Consider the following 19,406-nt stretch of genomic DNA (forward strand, 5'->3'; position numbering starts at 1 on the left):
GGTTCTTTCTCCTTGTTCATTCTAGAATGGAGTTACATAAGAACTATTTCAAATACAGATATTAAAAACTTTTGAATATTTGACTTACCATGTTATTTTTGTAGCTTCATCCTGTTATAGGTATGCAAGATATTTAGAGGGGATTTGGAGAAAAAAATCTTCTCCCTTTATGACTCAAATAATTCAAAAAGTGCATATACTGGAAACATCTCTAAAAATGGACTTTCCAGTCATTTTATAATTCAGACATATTATAAAGGACCATTAAAAATGTACAGCGTTATGTTGAATAATGAGACATTTACAAGTAGGATACCACAAAGAGATGAAAAAGAAGGAAGAGGAGGAGCAGGAGGAGGAGGAAGACAAGAAAGAGGAAGGAGGAAAGAAAAGTAATTCTGTGCTTTTATTTTTCCCTTGGCAAGATTGAAATATACTGAATATATAAAAAAGATCATTTATACTAGCTCTGTATAAATTATCTATACTACTAGAAGAGTAGATCACTTCCTCATTGTTGTACCAAGCCACTGGAAGCTTATCAGTTTTCATGAGTTCCATGCCTAACTGAAAGTGTTGACATTTTCTTTGGATATTAAATGGGTCATGCCCAAAAGAGAAAAATAACGACCATTTCAATTATTTCAGACTTTTTGCCTTTATATATTCTTATTTTAACACTAATCTTTGTGTATATGATGGAAATGTTACATTTGACTCTCATACATATGAATGTGCATATGTGTATGCTAGTAATCATGGCTAGAACCCAAATGTGGGTTGTTGTATATACATTGGCTGGCAGCAATATCATTTTTAATAAATGACTAATGGCCAACATGTGCTGCAGAAGTCAACATTTCTGTCCTTAGCCAGCTAATAGTAACATTATTTTTAAATTAATGTTATGCACACCATTTGAAGGATGACACTTCTCCCAATGTTTTTACTTCTTAGCCAGCCATCTCAATTAGTGCTGAAATGATTCTACTCTCTTGGTATTAGCCATCTTGGATTTTAACCAACAGGTGTACACACTCTCACATATACACTCACTCAAATGCAGATTTGCACACGTGCATTCGTACATACATACATACACACACATTCATCCATTCACGAGGCGCAGGTATATATACACATGCACACACATATTATCTCTTGTTTAAACACCTTGAATTTAGGCACAGTTATCTGAAATGAGTATTGAAATATAATTATAGTGAAAGGGAACATTTTGGCATATAACCTTTCTGGAAAATATCTCTCTGCCAGTGTTTTGCCCAAGTTTCTAACTGGCACAGTAACATACCCAGGTTTTGTCATTAAGAAGCTGTAGTAGTATGGGACTCACAGAAACTGCACTGGATTTTGAGATGTTGATACCATCAGACTAGAAATTACTCTCATCTCACTAAAAGTACATGTCTCCCATGCTTTGCAAGTGAGAATATTTTGTTTATTTGTTTGTTTTGGACATTTAAACCCCACCCCCCAAGTTGTCAAAGCCTTGTCTACACTATAATCCCTTAGATGCGCATTTGTTTGAATTCAGTAGGTAGCATTGTGATTTGCTGTTGACATACTAAAAGGGCATATGATGTAACCTTCAGAAAATGCAGATTTCTAGATTTTTCTGATGAAGTGGTTGACCACAAATGTAATCTGCTTAACCCCAGAAGGTATTTTAATTCCTGTTTTAAATCCATTTTATTCTAAATTCTTCCTTCTTTGAAATTGCTAAATTTCCTAAATCCCTCTTAATAACGAAACCAAACATCCTGACCTTATTACCACCAGCCTGTTTGTCATCATCACAGGTCCTGCCAGTTCTTGGTGAAATGCCTAAGTTTGTTTCCATTTCTTTCTATGTCAGCATTTAATAGACTCTGTGTTCATTTGTAACACAGGATTGTCATTCCTCTTGCTATTGATCTAGTTGTAAGCCCTGCCATTCCACATACAGGAGTCAGTGTTGAGTAAGGCTGCCTGTCCTTAGCTATCTTATCACTGGTGGCCATGTACAGACTTCCTCTTGACGTCAAAGGCAAGTTGGGTACAATGTCAAATGAGTTCCCCTAACATGAGGAAATTGTGTTCCTCTTTTCTTTTCCCATTTGCACTTGGCCTCCTTCAATTTAACACTGATGAGAAGGGAGACTATTAGCTAGAAGGTAAGATTTTCAGGCAGACTAAAGATCTAGTATTTCCTATGCTGTCATTCAAAATAACAGGCATAAGAACTTCTGTTTAAAATAGCTGGACTTTTTGACTAGAGGGCTTTTGTGTAGAAGATTTATGATGTCAGCTTTAAATATGACATTGATAGTCTTTGGCAAAGAATGGGAGTGAATTTTTGTAGAAACTGCCTTTTTTTCTGATTGTTTATTAATGGTCTTTGTGATTTATAGTAAATGCTGGGGAGGATTTCCAGGCCCATTTATCATGAGAAGGGAACACCTTCTTGTTCTTAATGTGAGTGTGTCATAATTAGCAATGCATGTGGGCCAGGAGATTTAACTCTGCCTTTTCTGAAAGTCCTTCAACCTCATATTTAATCCCAAACTGATTGAATATTTTTTCTTCTTTGAGGAAATTAATTATGCCACTGGAAAAATCATCAACTAGAGAGGGAGTTGATAACAGGTACAATGTAGGCTGGGTTGGCTAATGTATCAAAATGACATGATTAGAGTAACTCACATCTTAGACAAATTGGAATAATGGAGTCATCATTCTAATTAAAAACAGGAAGGTCTGTTTGTATGTAGCATTCATTTTCAGTAAGAACCACACCATTTGTTTTTCATGTTCATGCATGTTTGTACACTCTGCGACCCATCAATGGTTGTTGCTCTAAATACCAACTACATTAAAAATATCCATCCAGATACTTTGCATTTTGTCAATGAAACCGAAGCTGAAGAAGGAGTTGGGCACTGTGTCATATGGCCAGCATCCATAGAGGCAGTGGAAAGGTTACAAATCCATCATCATGCAACCTATTTGCCTGATTATTTTCATCAAATTAACTTATGCTTCATGATGTTTTTGTGTTCCATAGGCTGGCCTAAGTACTGGCTTCTGTTGATAACCAGTAACACATAGACATTTCACAGTTAAGTATTGTTCTTTACCAGGTGACTTTGTTTGTGCTTCATTTCTATATATTATAAAGCCATCTGAAGTATTTTCTTATAACGAGAAAATTATATACAATTTATCATGCCGGTCACCCTGGGATAATGCAAAATGACTTTACATTCTGGTCCCTGCCATCAAGGAATGTACAATTTAGTGGTGCAGGTTAGCACAATGAAATAAAATCATCTGAGATTAATGAAGTGATAAACTGTGATGCAAAACAGGGAGATATCTGTAAGAATTAAAAAGTCATTAGCGATGACTTCATATTATTTGAATTTGAGCTTGAAAGATAAAGATTTAACCAAGCAGAAGAGAGGGGAAAAGTGTCACTGTAGATAGAGCAAACAGGATAAGCAAAGGCATGGAGGCAATGTGGGAGCAGAGAGGAGACAAAAGTTGCATTTGTGTTGGGAATAACAATCAGAAATAAAACTGACACTAAGGTAGGGTGTTGATAGAGATCCAACTCTGAAAACCTTATAGCAAAGAGTGTATATATCTGCCAGAAAGTCACTGTGAATTCTGAAATAGATCTCATGATACAACATATTATCACAGAGGGTGAGTATAAAAGAGCAAAGCTTTTAGTTCACCAGGGAATGAGGTCAAGGCAAGTAAGAAAAGAACATTGGATTTGCAGCCAGGCACGGTAGCTCACGCCTGTAGTTCCAGTACTTTGGGAGGCCAAGGTGGGTGAATCACGAGGTCAGGAGTTCAAGACCAGCCTTGCCAACATGGTGAAACCCCGTCTCTACTAAAAATACAAAAAATTAGCCAGGCGTGGTGGCACACACTTGTGGTCCCAGCTACTCAGGAGGCTGAGGCAGGAGAATTGCTTGAACCCAGAAGCGGACGTTGCAGTGAGTCGTGATCGCGCCACTGCACTCCAGCCCAGGCGATAGTGTGAGACTCCGTCTCAGAAAAAAAAAAAAAATAGAAAAGAAAAGAATATTGGATTGGCAATGATGAGTCAGGAAGAGAAGGGTTGTTGCTGGCAGTTAAGAAGCAGTTTTAGTAGCCAAAAGAGTTTCAAAGCCTAATTACTAGGCCTGAAGAAGTTTCTAGTGGTGAGGAAGTGGAACCAATAAGTGTTGACTTTGACCACATCTTTAAGACGTTTTCATGGTGGAAGACAGTCAGCGACTTTTTCCTGATTAGGAATGTATGGGCTAGTCTGGGTGACCACCCATAAGGGCTGTCTGTACATCATCCACTTCTCTTGGCAATATGTTGTGTTGCTGCCTTGGGAGGGTTAGATACAGCAATTTTGCAAGTTACAGTTTTTGCCATTCACTTAGATTTCTGATGATCGTGTTTACAATACAATTATGAAGTAAGATTCATTCAGTAAGGAAACTATATGACTTTTATTTCAGAAATTGCGTATGTGACTTTGAATAGGCCGACTGCAACAAGGTTTTCCTAGCACACAGCGTTGGTGTCCTTCAGTGTTTTCAACATCAAATTCTTACAACCAGATTCATTAGGTCAGCTGAAGAAAACTTTTTGGATTAATTTTGAGTCTTATTGCTTTCTGAGATGATTAGAAAGATGAGTTTTGTAGTGGGTTTTGATTGTTCTCATTGCCTCTAGCTTGACAGTGTTTAGTCGATGGTCACGGTAGCCTAGTGAATAGGTATCCTTGGATACCTGTTCCTTCTACCTTCTAGTGTTCTTGTGGCAATCAAATCATGGGAGTTAACTTGCTTGAAAACTATCAAGTGCTCTGCACTTAAAAGTATTCTGATCTTATTGATCCAATGATGATGATATCCTCTTGGAACCATAGAGTCACAGAGCAATAGGGATTTTAAGTGCCTACCCAAAGGCAGAGGATATGTCTGTGGACAGTCCTCCCTGAGATTTATAGAGAAGACTTCTTTGTGGCTTTACTCTAGGGTGTACTAAGCACACTAAGCATTTTACAGAATATGTGGTTGATAAAGCCTCTGGTCTTAGAAGCTTACCTTCTAAATCAAGTCTCTGTGATACATCAGGTAACAGATCAGACATGAAGGGAAGCAGACAATACTGATAAGGAGAATGGCATTGACCAATATCACAAAAGAGATGTAGTCTAAGGAGAGATTGGAAGAGCAATGCCCACTTCCCAAATTGAGCAGCAGGTCTAAGTACATTGAGTAATAGGAAAGAAGACATAAAGCACGGAAAAAAGCGGAGGATTATGCTAAGCCACTGTGAGACTATCTTCAGGAAGACCTGTGCCTGTCTAAGCATGCTTTGTACTTTCCTAGGGAATTCAGCCCGCCAGCTGCCTGGGTTCTCCTGACAAGCAGTTGGGCCCCATCTCCGGGCCAGCTTTTGGAACACAGTGGAGGAGATTCCTCCATGGAAGCAGTTTCTGGGTTTAAGACACCCAGTGGAAGTACACAGCCTGCTCCACCTACGATTTGTAACTGATATGATTCCTTATGGGAAGGTCTTGACCTTGTTGTAGACTCCTGGAGGCTGGCCCTTTCTGGGTTTCTTGTGAATGCAAGCTGCCACTCAATCATTCATTCTCAGCTTTGCAGAGGCCAGAGCTCACGGGAGTCAGTGTTCACATCCACTTGCTTGCCTTTCTTCTCTCCTTTGCTCCCATTTTTTAAAATGGGCTTTAAAGGCAAAAGGTACAAAAATACTTGGCTTTATATGATTTTTTTTCCCACCTGTTTGGCTGTTTGATTGAAACAGCTCTGTCTCATGCCAGAAAAGTCAGTGTGATTTTTTAAATTATTTCCATAGAAACCGAAATATCAGCTTATTCTTCCATATGCAAATTGCAATGCTTTGAAGACATAATGGTCCATTAGCCAACATTGGCCAGTCTTACTGGGACCATGCTGACATCCTCCATAGTGTCACCTCACCATGTACCATGGTGAGGTTGAATCCAGGTGCCTTTTTTTCATTCAGGTTGAATCCAGGTGCCTTTTTTTCATTCCTTTGAAATTGCAATATTGAAGTTAATCTCATAGTATCCTTAAAACTATTTTTCAACTTGATATGGTTTGGTGCTACATCTCCATATTCTCAGCTGTAAACTGGAAGTAGTAAGAGTATCTAATTTATCGTGTTGTGGTGCAAATTAAGAGAGAAACTGCAGGGAAAAGTGCTCAGCAGCCCAGTTCCTGGCATATAATGAACACTAGCACTACCAGGATGAATTATGCCCTGAATCCCCACTACGGCCATGGATATAGCCTGCTATGACCCTGACCCTTGGCTTGGGCAGTGGCAAGCCACCTTTGAACGTCATTAGTGATCCATAGGATGTGTTCACAGGAAAGAAACATACATGAAGTGAACTGCTGGTGTGGGCAAGTAGGTTCAGGAAAATGGTAAACTGATATCCCAGCTTATCAGAAGGAATCTGACAGAAATTGTTCAGGAACAATTGCCTAAAGAAAGCTTAAATTTCACCAAGTCAGATTAAAAATGATACAAGGTAGTCAACTTTCTCTGTTGCTAAAGGAGGACAGAATAATTATGAAAAAGTGAAATTCACAGTTCACCTTAAAATTGGGTTTTAGCCTTTAGTTTCAAATTCGTAACTCACCAACTTCTTTTTCTCCCAGTGGCTCCCATCTGAATAGCCCCATGTAGATATTAGCCTTGCCACGCTCAGTGTGGTCCACTGGGAGTTATCTGCATCACCTGTGATTATATTGGAACTGCAGAACTCAGACCTTGCCCTAGGCCTACCTAATTAGAATCTGCAGGTTAATAAGATCTCCAGGTGATTCCTATGCACATTAAATTTGGAGAAGGATGGGTTTGTGAGTTTTCTCACCTAAATTACCTCATCCAGCCCTCTTAAAAACCTATGTGATATATTATCCCCATTTTACAGGTAAGGAAACTGAGACCCTTATGTTAAGTGCCTAGCCTAAGGTCATACACTGATGAAGTATCCAAGGTGACACTCAAAAGCGGATCATCTGACTTCCAACCCTATGCTCTTCCCATTGTACTAAAACTGACCCTTTAAAACCAGTAAGGAAAATGCAGCTGTCTAGATATGTGGCAGTGGATTGAAAATGGGAGACGGGGCACAGGTAGGAAAAGTAGACGCCAAGTGCCTGAGTCTGGTCAATCTACAGAAAGGACAACTAAGCCCTGATTAGCTGTGAGTCAAACATGGTGCTGAAAAGCCATTGCCAAAATCACTCATAATTATCATCTCAGAAAGGAAGTAGGGGTTGAGTAAGTTAGAAGAAATAGGAACCAACAGCTGGTGATCGAAAAATGTAAAAAGCCGGTCATTTACAGTTATCATAAAAGTTCCAAACGGTCTGTTTGCAGCCTCTCTGGAAGATGTAACCTCTCATTGCACCATTGATGTGGCATTAATCTACTAGTGTCTTTTTACTCAGAGATCTGCTTCCCAGCACATCATTTAGCCATCAAGGTTCCCTTCCCAGGGTGGGCTTATATGTTTGGACTTCTCTGAAGGGAAACTAAATTTTACAAACAAAAGAAAATCTGTTCAGGTGTAAGAGGGTGCACTCAGAATTTTAATTATTTGGATCTTGTATTACCTTCCTATTGCTGCCGTGACAAATTACCTCAAACTTAGTGCTTTAAAACAACACACATTTGTTATCCTAGAGTTCTGGAGGTCAAAAGTCAGATGTGGGTCTCACATGGTTAAAATCAAGGTGTCAGCATGGCTGCATTCCTTTCTGAAGGTTCTAAGGAACAAACTGTTTCCTACTCAAGTAAGTTATTAGCAGAATTCAATTCCTTGTGGTTATAGGACAGAACTCTCCATTGTCTTGCTTGCTGTTAATTGAGGGCCAGTTCCAGCTTCTAGAGGCTGCCACATTCCTTGACTTTTGGCCTCCTTCGTCCATCTTCAAACGCCAGCATAGCAGGTCAAGTCTTTCTCACATGGCATCACTCTGGCCTCCTCTTCTGCCTCCTTCTTTCACTTGTAAGGATCCCCGTGATTACACTGGGCCCACTTGGATAATCCAGGATAATCTCCCCATCTCAAGATCCTTAATATTTACATGTGTGAAATCTCCTTGGCTATATAAGGTAACATATTCAGAAGTTCTATGGATCAGGATATGGACATCTTTGGGTCAGTCATTACTCCATCAACCACAGATCACTTCAGTCATTCAGGGCTTTAAGCAATGTCACGTATAGTAACTTGTCTGAGAAAATGAATAGGAATGAATAGGTGTGGACCTCCTTATTACTCTTTGCAAGTAAATTGAGGCGGCTCTATTTCAAACATCAGGATGAGATAACAGGACAAACATCTTAGTGTATACATGTTAGGCAAAGACAATCTTTTTATGAAGTTATATCAGGGTGTGGCCCAGATCATAACTGGACCATAATCGACTGTCGCTCATCAATAGCATCAGAGAATTAGCAGAAAATATATTTGATTGTGACTTGCTTGTGATGATATTGGGATATGAATTATTTTATTTTCAAATTGTGCTCGGGGGGCATCCCAAGGAGGTAGGGAAGCTGCTGGGGACATAGGCTCCCTCCCCTCTCCACATCCCTTGTTTCTTTTTTCCACCACAGCAATTCTGTTTTTATCGGTTTTATATATTATTCTTCTGTGTACACTTTCTATTGCTTTCTATTTCTGCATACACTATTTGTTGCAGAAATGGGCTAAGTGGATTTTCAGGGGACAGGGGAGATGGGGGAAGATTTCAAAACTGCTGACACAGACAAAATGGAATCTTCGCAGTCTCTAGCTAGAATAAGTTCAGGGTTCAGAGTGTCTGCCTCTGGTGGCCTAATGTGATGAGGCAGGCATAATGCTCCAGTTCTGGAACCCAGAGTTCAGAGACAAAAACGAAGGAGGAAGGAAGATAAGATCAGCTGCGGATGTTGATTCCTTTGCCTGAAGTTCATCTGATTACAGCTTAATGATGAAATCAAATATGAAACCATTCTAAATTACCTAATAGACATTTTATCCCAGTAAAACTGGAACACAGTCAAGCTGATGAAATTCATGCAAGTCTTAACTGAAGAGGAGAGTTTCATGTAGGACTCTCCCATTAAACATGTCTTGCTCCATGTCTTCGGCAAGTTCTGGGCCTTGTGAAATGTGTTGCCAAGATCAATATGTGGACTTGCTTATAGAATCCTCCCATGTACATTTCCTATACATAGTCTGGATGCCCACACAGCTTGTTGGAGCAGAATGGCCAATTCATCATCTCTGTTTATCTCCAGAGAAAGGGATTTACAGTTAAATTAGAATTAGACTCAAACAGCACTGGTGCAGGTGTTTGGCTTTCTGGAGGCTGTTAATCTGAATTAGTAAAAAGTCTGACTTATAAAATAGCCTACAGAAGTGCAGTTTTAATCCTGTGAGGTTTATACAATAACCCTGTGACTGATAGAGTACTGTAGAGACAGGACATTCCTAGACTTGCCTTAAGGAGCAGATTGGATTGCACAAATGCCTCCTCACATGTTTCTCATAAAGTCCATAAACAGCCTCACTTAAAATCCCCAATACACTTTAGGTTCATAAGGATTATAATCTTTGAATTGGAAGACACCTTAAATTTTGTGGGTAGTGGGGCCAGTGGTGCAAATGGTAAAGGAATTTGCCAATACAGTTGTAGGTAAAGAAAGGAAGATTTATTAAAGTATGAAAATATGTTGCAAGTTTGCAACAGCAGAGAAGGGGCTGTCTGCAAAGAGGCAGGGGCTGGAGGGAAATTTTACAGGGTCATGCTGGAGGGGGCTATGTGCAGAATGAGGTCATTTTGCCCATGAAACAGGGTCATTGTGCCTGTGGAATGAGGTCATTGTTTGGGATTAGCCATCTCTCAGAACAGTTGTTCATCGTTCTTCCCCACCTGGGCCCTCCTACACCTGGGGCCCCTTCCTCATTGTTGCTTACTTATCAGGACTCCATACTAAAGATCATCCAACCCCACTTCAGACCCACAATAAGGATTCTTCTCCCACATTCTTTATAGCCGCTGGCTATCTGCTCGCCTAAAGTGCAGGGTTCACTGGCATGCAAGGTAGTGCATTCTTTCTGTGGTCAGCTGTAAGTTTTTAAAAGTATTTCCTGATGTTGAGGTAAAATCTTCCTGACTAGATCTCCAACTCATTGGTTTTGTATTTACCGTGGAAGTTCAGAACAAGCCCACTCTTTCCCTGCCGCCAGGGCAGACCTGCACATTGTTTGAAAATTTTCAGTATATGTGCCTCTCCCCCAATCCCCAACCCAGAGTCTTCTTCAAGCAGAATAGTCGGTTTCTTCAATGTGGCCTTTGGCCTCTCCATCTTATCTGCATCTATTCATTAATTATGGTGCTACACATTAATCCCTTTATTGCAGAAGAGTCTGGGTGGTGTAAGCATAGAAAGACTATCACATATAGAGTCTAGGGTGCCCAGACTATCTCTTAAAGCCCATTTTTTTCCCCTGTCACTCTCAAGCTTTCCACCAGGGTCAACCGTGCCTGGAGAAGGCACCTTAAACGCCTCCCCAGCTTCTCTCCCAGTGGCCTACACTTTGATCACCTTCCCCAGCTTTGGATTCCCCCGCTAGGGTCACTGACTTGCTAAGCCATCTTCTCTGCCCCCAGTCTGGCCTATGACCATGAAGACCTAATGAATGGGTTTGGGATTAAAATGAAGCTTAGTTCTACTTGGTAAAGATGAATGATGAATACGATAGCAAATTCTGATGAATATGATAGCAAAATCTGATCTTTGAGAAGGTTGAGCAGTTGACTTTGAAGTCATTACAAATGTGGGTCCTTTGAGAAGTTTTGTTACATTGTAGTGAAGTTACTGAGTACACTTTTAATATTTACAGACTATAGAGTGGATGGCTTAATATAGCAAATGTTAATTATTTTTAGTATCAGACATTATGTTTGTTGTAATCACTAGCATTCTTTTTAAAAGCAGTTTATTGAAATATGAAAGTAAATGATGTGTGAAAAATAACATTAATACAGTCTTAGTGAATGAAGAATATATAAACTGTGCATTAGTTTTTCATCTCCTAGGCAGAATCAAGTATTACATGGGCTAGCTTTACTCATAGCCACTTTCATGTACATCTGGAAAATAAATTAGTAATGTATGAAAATAAATGTAGCAGAAGTGGAAATTTAACTAGCTGAACAGCTAACAGATTTCAGTGAAGAACTGAAAGTGACATATTATGATGCTTTGCCAACTTGAAAGTTCCATGGTATATTCCAGACAAGAATGTGGCCTTAAGCCAACTATTCAGACATTGATGTTTGTCCTGCTTTTAAAGACAATGTTTCAGTTTTGTACTCACTTTTTGTCCCTGGGAGCAGTCCCAACCGGGCACAAGGTAGGCCCAGAGGAAATGAGGCCCAGACTCAGATGTAAAGCTTACATTCCTTAGCAGACTGGCTGCATCTACAGTCTCCAGCAAGCCCATGAGCAGAAGATGGAGAGTAGAGGCACAGGAAAGGTGCTGGTGAGAGCAATTTTGCCTCCATTTAAGCAACCATTATTCCCTTCCACAAACGCTGGCTCTCCATTTCCAACTGTGCAACTTCCCAGAGAAAGCAATTCCTTTTCATTAACACACTGAAGTCCTTCACCCCTAGTTTGAGTTCTCATGGTGTCCTCCCTGAATTAAAGTCCACCCTCCTTCTTATCCCCATATCTGTATGTGTAAGTATAAAAAGCTGATGTACTTCTTGTTCTTCCTATACTAATTTCCTCTAAGTGTTCATTGTCAAAATTGACTGTGTGTGGAGTCCCACCTGAGAACACAGAAACAGATTTAGCTATAAAAATTCTTAGGATACATAATTTCAGGTCTCATTTCATTGGGTCTCAGTCAAGGTTGTCCTTATGTTTAAAACAGTTTTAATTTCATGTCTTTCTTTATATCTACTTATAAGTATTGTCAAATTTTCATATATGATTTCTATTTACATCCATAATTTCTTACACTTCTGAAATTCAAAAAGTTCTGAGAACCAATATTTTTTCTAACCTTGAGACAAACTCATTTGATGATAAAACCTGACCTAAACTGTTGTAAAGATATTTATTTAAAACATTTATGTATTCCTCTTACTGTGAATGTTACTGCAACAATAGTAACAAGCTTTATTAAGGGGTGCTTATCCAGATCCCACTGAGAATATTATATATGGTATATTCAGCATAGTACTTTTTAAAATTAAAAACATCCGAATACTAAAATACATCTGTTCTCAGAAGGGCTTTAGATAGGAAAGATATATACAAAACACATACACGCACACACACACACACACACACCCCAATTTTTCTACTAAATCCATGGAACTTTGATTTAGCTGAGGAATAAGTTGATTTTGGTAAATAAATCATCCCTGCTTCATGTGTATCACCTTAATGTATTTGGTTTTGAAGGAGTAATCCCAGAGATTTTTTGTTTCTTACAGAAGTTGCTAAAAAATTATCTAGTAAGTGGAACTCTATCCAGAAATATTCCAAAGTCAACCTAGAGTCTATTTTAGCTTAGTAATAGCAGGATGACCAGCTTCGTATTAAAAGAAATGAGTGCATAAATGTGAAATGATACTAGGAAACAGCCTTTTCTCTTGAGAATCATAAATGTGGATACAAATTAGATTTTATCCCTCAATCCACCACCCAGTATTCTCAGTGTTGCAGATGCTCTGTGTTATATTTAAAACTTCACTTGGGAGGAATTGAGGCCAAGTTAGCCTAATCTCTGGATTAGTCTCACTTAGATTTCTGTTCTCTCAATCTTTATTTAGTAACCGAAGACAAAAACAATTGATTAGATTTAAAGAGAACTTTGCATAAATAGGGTATCATTACTGACACTAAAGAGAGATCTACAAAGGAATGCAGGGAAATAGGAGCCCTGTTATAGGTCTCCTCCCTTTCCCCCCACTGCTGGAGAAAGACACACAGTTCCCAGGAGATACAGTAGTCTCCTTATTTCTTGTACTTTCCCTAATCTCTTGATGTACTTGACAGAGAAATGTACTTGTAGTTCGCATTTACTTAGCAGATAGCAGTTTAAAATGAGCTTTCACTATGTGAAAGAAAATGTCTACCTGGGAGATTAAAGGGCCAGTCTTTAAGGACACACGGCACAGGAAGTGGAAAGGCCCTCTGCACTGAGTAGTGACTGATGAGGAGCCTATGCTGGCTTTGAAGGGATCCTATTCCTTCCCAAGCAGCAGCTCAGTATGGCTCCAGCTCAGTGAGTGAGAGTTGTAATGTTGGAGAAGAGGCTCTAGTGAGGGCATGGGGTGGGGTCATGAACTCCTTTGGGTTCAGGCAATGAATAAAGGTCTGTGCTCCTTGAGCTGGGGGCTGGGGAATTCTTGCGGATCCTCTTTCTCACATTTGAACATGGGGCCACAGGACCAGGTGACCTCCAGGACCATACTGGGCTCTCTTGACTGAGCTGCTGCTTCAGATTTGTGGAATGCGAGGGAGAGAGCAAGTCAGGTTGCTGCTGCGTGCAAGAGGCTGCGAAGGCCCAGTAGATGGCAAACAGACAAACAGGCCCCGAGCACTCCCCTCCCCATGAGCTAACCTGATCTCCAAAGAGGGGTTAGGCTGAAGACACAGAGGGAGATTAGAACCTTCCCCCAAATTTAGAGACCCATTTCTGAGAGAAAGCAAAATTCAGTCCAAAGCAACAATGAGAAAAAGAAAGGTGATGGCATACCCCAGTGTGCCAAGATGCAGCTGAGGCTGACTTGTTATAGGACGCAGAGAGCAAACGATCGGTACGGAGGAGTATTAATTATCAATAAAGGCAGAGTAGCAAATGGTGTCACTTTCCAAATGCTTTGCTTGGTCAGCTTTACAAATTTAAAATCAATCATTACAGCTGGTTGCTCTCTTATGATCATAACTCCTTGTAAGAGTTACAAAGAGGTTATAAAAAGTATGGTGGAGGAGGCCTAGAAGTGTGTTGTCTCATTCCCTTATTCATGCACCCAACAGACAGAAATTGAGGACCAACTCTAGTCACTTTGGGGCTGAGCGCCAGGCCCTCAGCAATGAATATGCTCAGCACAGCTAGTGCCCTTTGAAGGAGCTGGGGGGCCAGGGTGCTAGGTGCTAGTCTTGGCTCTCCAACTAGCTGTGAGGCAGAGACCAGCTCCACCCCCTTTCTGAACCTCAGTTTCCTCTAATTAAAATGATAATTGAACTCACTCCTTCTTGGTAATAGAACTATATACCATATGTTTAGCTAAGATCAGAGCCCCTTGACGAACCTGTGGGGTATTGAACAAGGGGGCAACAAAAAATGAAAAACTACCTTAACTGAAAAAAATGGGACAGTTCAACATCTAAGGTACTACATCTATATCTGCATCCAGAAGGCATGCAAACTTGGCTTAAGGTTTTTATGTTGAGTGAGGGTGGCAAGGCTTTTCTGGAAGACAAGGCAGTGTGATGGAAAGCCAAGGAACTTGCATACACATAGGCCTGGTTCTCTTCAAACCTTTCAACTTGGGCCAGTCACTGGGCCTCCTAAGCCTCACGTTTCCTATCTATAAAATGGGAACGGTAAACCCCACTCTACCTGCATTTCACAGATCACAGGCCCTTCACCTGAACTGGGCTGTTTTCCATCTTATTTGAGAGTAAATGAGGCAATGAATTATGTTGTTTTCCTTTCAGCCCACCCTTGGCCACTCCCCAGCCCCCACCTGCAGTGCAAGCCAGCGGGGGTTCTGGCAGCTCCAGCGAATCGGAGAGCAGCTCTGAGTCAGATTCAGACACTGAAAGTAGCACCACTGACAGCGAATCTAATGAGGCACCTCGTGTGGCAACTCCAGAGGTGAGTGAAGGTGCCAGGGCCCTAACCATGATCTGCCTGTCCCACAGGCAGCACCCTCAACACACACACACACACACACACACACACACACACACAGTTTCAGCACAATAATTAATAATTAATTTAGCACGATAACCACTTCAGAAAAGTACCCAGATTTTTAACAGCACTTTTAAAAAGCATATATTCACATACTCCTAACATGCATACATTTTTTGCTGTGTGACTGATTTGCTGTGTGACTCACTTAGCTTCTCTTAGCATAGTAAAACTAGCATAGTAATGAATAGACTAGCAGCTTGTCTTCTGAGAGAATCAATGAAGCCAGTCAAGATCCAATTCTGGCCTTGGGGACACTAACCCTTACTCTAGATTAAAGTGATTAAAGTGTGAATTGCCACTTGGCAAGTAAGACCCAAGAAGTATGGCTTTCCTTAAAGGTAAAATGATTATTTAAATGTTATATGTTCTTTATTTTAATATGCATCCTTCAAGTGTGTTTGATAATAACTCACCAAAACATTTAACACAGCTCCATGAAATACTAAAATAATAATTTTGAAATAAAAGAATTTGCTTCACATCCTCTCTGAGTCCAGGATAGCCGCTCAATTTCCCTGAGCCTGCATTTGGTACAGCAAGTAAATTCCACCCTCAACCCCCGGCTCTTCATACACTTGTTTTTCAATAATCAGAAAAGAAAAATAGGAGACAATAATAATATTACTGCTATTAATAATAGAAATACCTGTTGAACATGGACCATGCATGTGCCAGGCACTGTGCTGAGCTCTTGACTTGCATTTTCTCATATTATCCTCATGACAACCTTACAGAGTACTTATTATTATTTTTGTTTTACAAGTGAGAGAATAAGGTTCTAGGAGGTTAAAAAGAACTTTCCCAAGACCTCACAGATAGACAGTAGTAGAGCCAGGACTGAAAACCCTGGTCCATGTGTATCCAGAGCTGATGTTCTCAACCTGAAAGCTCCACTGCCCACAGTGGCAGCTGATACAACTTCCTCAACCCTTGCCTGCCATTGCCTTGTGCAGGTTGCTATCACAACTACTCAAGTGTTTTTAATTCTGTCACCCTCTATTGGCTGGTACCATAAGCCTCAGCTGATGGCTTTCAAAAGAAGAGCTCTTCTAATAAAACTGATGGCAGAACTCAGAGTTAGGAATCAAGGACCCGAATAGTATGTATCATTGCCATGGTTTAGTGGATACTAATGTCTGCATGCATGTTCCTATAAATTGGTTATTGCCCATACACCGAGGAAAGCTCAGTGGTTTCTATTTTTTGGAAGTAAAATCTTTTTGTCCTTCAGTAAAAATACAAAAGGCCTGATTTGTTTGCAGGGAATGACAGCATCACATAGAAGGCACTGGCACTCTGGCAGCTGGAAAGCCTTTCCTTTTGAATTATACTTGAGGTGCGCTTACATTCCTTTCAGGATCAGAGACTATTACCTTTGCCTCCTGGTGAGAGGTTGAGTGATGATTCCCACAAAGGATTTTGGAAACAGGTTTCCCTCATTGGCATCCCTGCCAACCCACTGGAACATCTCTCTGTGAATAATTCTTTTCTTCCTGGCCAAAGTAGAGAATATTTTCAGAGAAGGAGTCAAAATGAGCTTAAATAAGTAGACTGCAGCTGGTTTGTATCTGGTTATTTAGGTCATTTGAATATTATGGATAGTGGGTATGTGCAGGTGTGTGTGTATGAGTGTGTGTATTTGTATATGTGTGAACAGTCACTTGACATCCAAAGCTTTTAGTAGTAGTCTCTGTACTCAGGGTTCTCTTGAATCCTTCCCAAGTGTAAAAATCATTCTTGCTGCTGTTTCTCAATCTGCAGCCTGAGCCACCCTCAACCAACAAGTGGCAACTGGATAAATGGCTTAACAAAGTGACATCCCAGAACAAGTCTTTTATTTGTGGCCAAAATGAAACACCCATGGAGACTATTTCTCTGCCTCCTCCAATCATCCAACCAATGGAAGTCCAGATGAAAGTGAAGACGAATGCCAGTCAGGTCCCAGCTGAACCCAAAGAAAGGCCTCTCCTCAGTCTCATTAGGGAGAAAGCCCGTCCACGGCCCACTCAGAAAATTCCAGAAACAAAGGCTTTGAAGCATAAGTTGTCAACAACTAGTGAGACAGTGTCTCAAAGGACAATTGGGAAAAAACAGCCCAAAAAAGTTGAGAAGAACACCAGCATTGACGAGTTTACCTGGCCCAAACCAAATATTACCAGCAGCACTCCCAAAGAAAAAGAAAGTGTGGAGCTTCATGACCCATCAAGAGGCCGCAACAAAGCCACTGCCCACAAACCAGCCCCTAGGAAAGAACCAAGACCTAACATCCCTTTGGCTCCCGAGAAGAAGAAGTACAGAGGGCCTGGCAAGATTGTGCCAAAGTCTCGGGAATTCATTGAAACAGATTCATCTACATCTGACTCCAACACAGATCAGGAAGAGACCCTGCAAATCAAAGTCCTGCCTCCGTGCATTATTTCTGGAGGTAATACTGCCAAATCCAAGGAAATCTGTGGTGCCAGCCTGACCCTCAGCACCTTAATGAGTAGCAGTGGCAGCAACAACAACTTATCCATCAGTAATGAAGAGCCAACATTTTCACCTATTCCTGTCATGCAAACTGAAATGCTGTCCCCTCTGCGAGATCATGAGAACCTGAAAAACCTCTGGGTGAAGATTGACCTTGACTTACTCTCTAGAGTACCTGGCCACAACTCACTCCATGCAGCACCTGCCAAGCCAGACCACAAGGAGACTGCCACAAAACCCAAGCGTCAGACAGCTCTCACAGCTGTGGAGAAACCAGCCCCTAAGGGCAAACGTAAGCACAAGGTAAGCTGTCTAAAGTGGCCTGCCAAGTGCTTGTGAGCAGTGTCTGTTTGTTGTCTAACTTGATCTTGAGTCTCATTTTCAAGGAAGCCAATGGCAGTGCATTGCAGATTTTGGCAAAGGTGATGATGCTTTCTGTGGGAAATGCAGTATTTGACATGACCAGAGAGGAAAAACTAGGAATGATCTGTAGCCAGTGGCAAGAGTGTCCATTATGGCATATGAGGGCTTATGATGTATAGGAAAGAAAAATATGAAGAAAGTCTCCTTACTTGGGCAAGGCACGCAAGTGCCCTCAATGTCCAAATGCATCTTCTAGGGCTTTTTAATTTCTCTGGACAAACATTAGCATCTCCACAGCCCAGTTATACTCTAAGTCTCCTGGGTCCTACCAACCACATGTTCTTCCCAGCCTGCTGGGATCACTGATCTATGTGGTAGGCTTGACTTGGGAAAATCTTACCTGCAGAAGGCTAGAGCTGAATTCCAAGGCTACAAAGTATACTCATAAGGTGAAATCCAGAGTGGGCCTTTTCATTTGAACTATGTCTAGAGAAATGGTTTGGTATCCAGTATGCTCATTCTGTCATATCTCCACATCTCAGGGTACTTTTTTTAGAGTGATGTTATCTCATGATGATATTCAGGTAATCTTATTTCTAAGGCTGCCACAGTGGCTAGAAAGGAGGTTCCCAGTCCTTTCTTCATTTATTCTGTCCCTTTCCAGGAAAGACTTAAGATTCCTTATTGAACTGCAGCCCCCACTGTGGCCAGGCCATCCGACTGACTAGGATGATGCAAAAATGATGGCAGTCATCATTCAGCTTGACTTTACAAGTTCCAAAACAGAGGATATTCTCTCTGAGTTGCATACCTAATGAGAGTACAGTTTGAGCATCCCAAATCTAAAAATCCAAAATCCAAAATGCTCCAAATCTGAAACTTTTTGAGCACTGACATGACACTCAGGAGAAATAAGTGTTCATTGGAGCATTTTCAGATTTTGGATTTTTGAATTTGAGATGCTCAACTGGTAAGTTTAATGCAAATATTCCAAAATTCAAAAATATTCAAAGTCTGAAACACTTCTGGTCCCAACTATTCTGGATAATGGCTACTCAGCCTATATTCCAAAATAGGGACCAAGAAGTCAAAGGCCTTTGCCCTACCACTGATTCTCCACATTTAGTGATGACAACAGTACAACCACAGCTGACAGTGTACCTTCAAAACAGCACATGCAAAAGTCCAAAGGTGTGCTTTGAACGTGGTTCATTTCCTTACATGATGCTCATTGTGTAAGCAACCTTTATATGTCAGCCATGATCCCCATGCTGCTTGGACAGGATTTATGTCACATTCAAGTTACAATGTTAGTTTCTAAACTACTCATTTGTGGGGGCATTGTTGATGGCAGAAGTGTCCAAAAATTGTATTAATAGATTCTCTTTACTTTTGTTGCGAGATTCCCATGCCACCCAGTCTTGACACAGAGGTTCAGATCACACAGTTGTACTCTCTCAAATGCCAGCTTCTTTGTAGGACTCGGCTAGGCAAGGTTGAT

General features: G+C 40.7%; 1 protein-coding gene across 12 annotated transcripts in view; it reads left to right on the forward strand.

Moving 5' to 3' along the window:
* The window catches only part of AFF2 (ALF transcription elongation factor 2), a 491,337-nt gene that overhangs the window by 436,734 nt on the left and 35,197 nt on the right, over positions 1-19,406 (forward strand). For all 12 annotated transcript variants that reach the window (XM_016942631.4, XM_016942637.4, XM_016942634.4 and 9 more), the window contains 2 exon segments: positions 14,812-14,971; positions 16,835-17,845. In XM_016942631.4, coding sequence (XP_016798120.2) covers positions 14,812-14,971; positions 16,835-17,845 — 1,171 coding nt within the window.

The sequence above is a fragment of the Pan troglodytes genome, chromosome X, assembly GCF_028858775.2.
Source record: "Pan troglodytes isolate AG18354 chromosome X, NHGRI_mPanTro3-v2.0_pri, whole genome shotgun sequence".
Taxonomy (NCBI): domain Eukaryota; kingdom Metazoa; phylum Chordata; class Mammalia; order Primates; family Hominidae; genus Pan; species Pan troglodytes.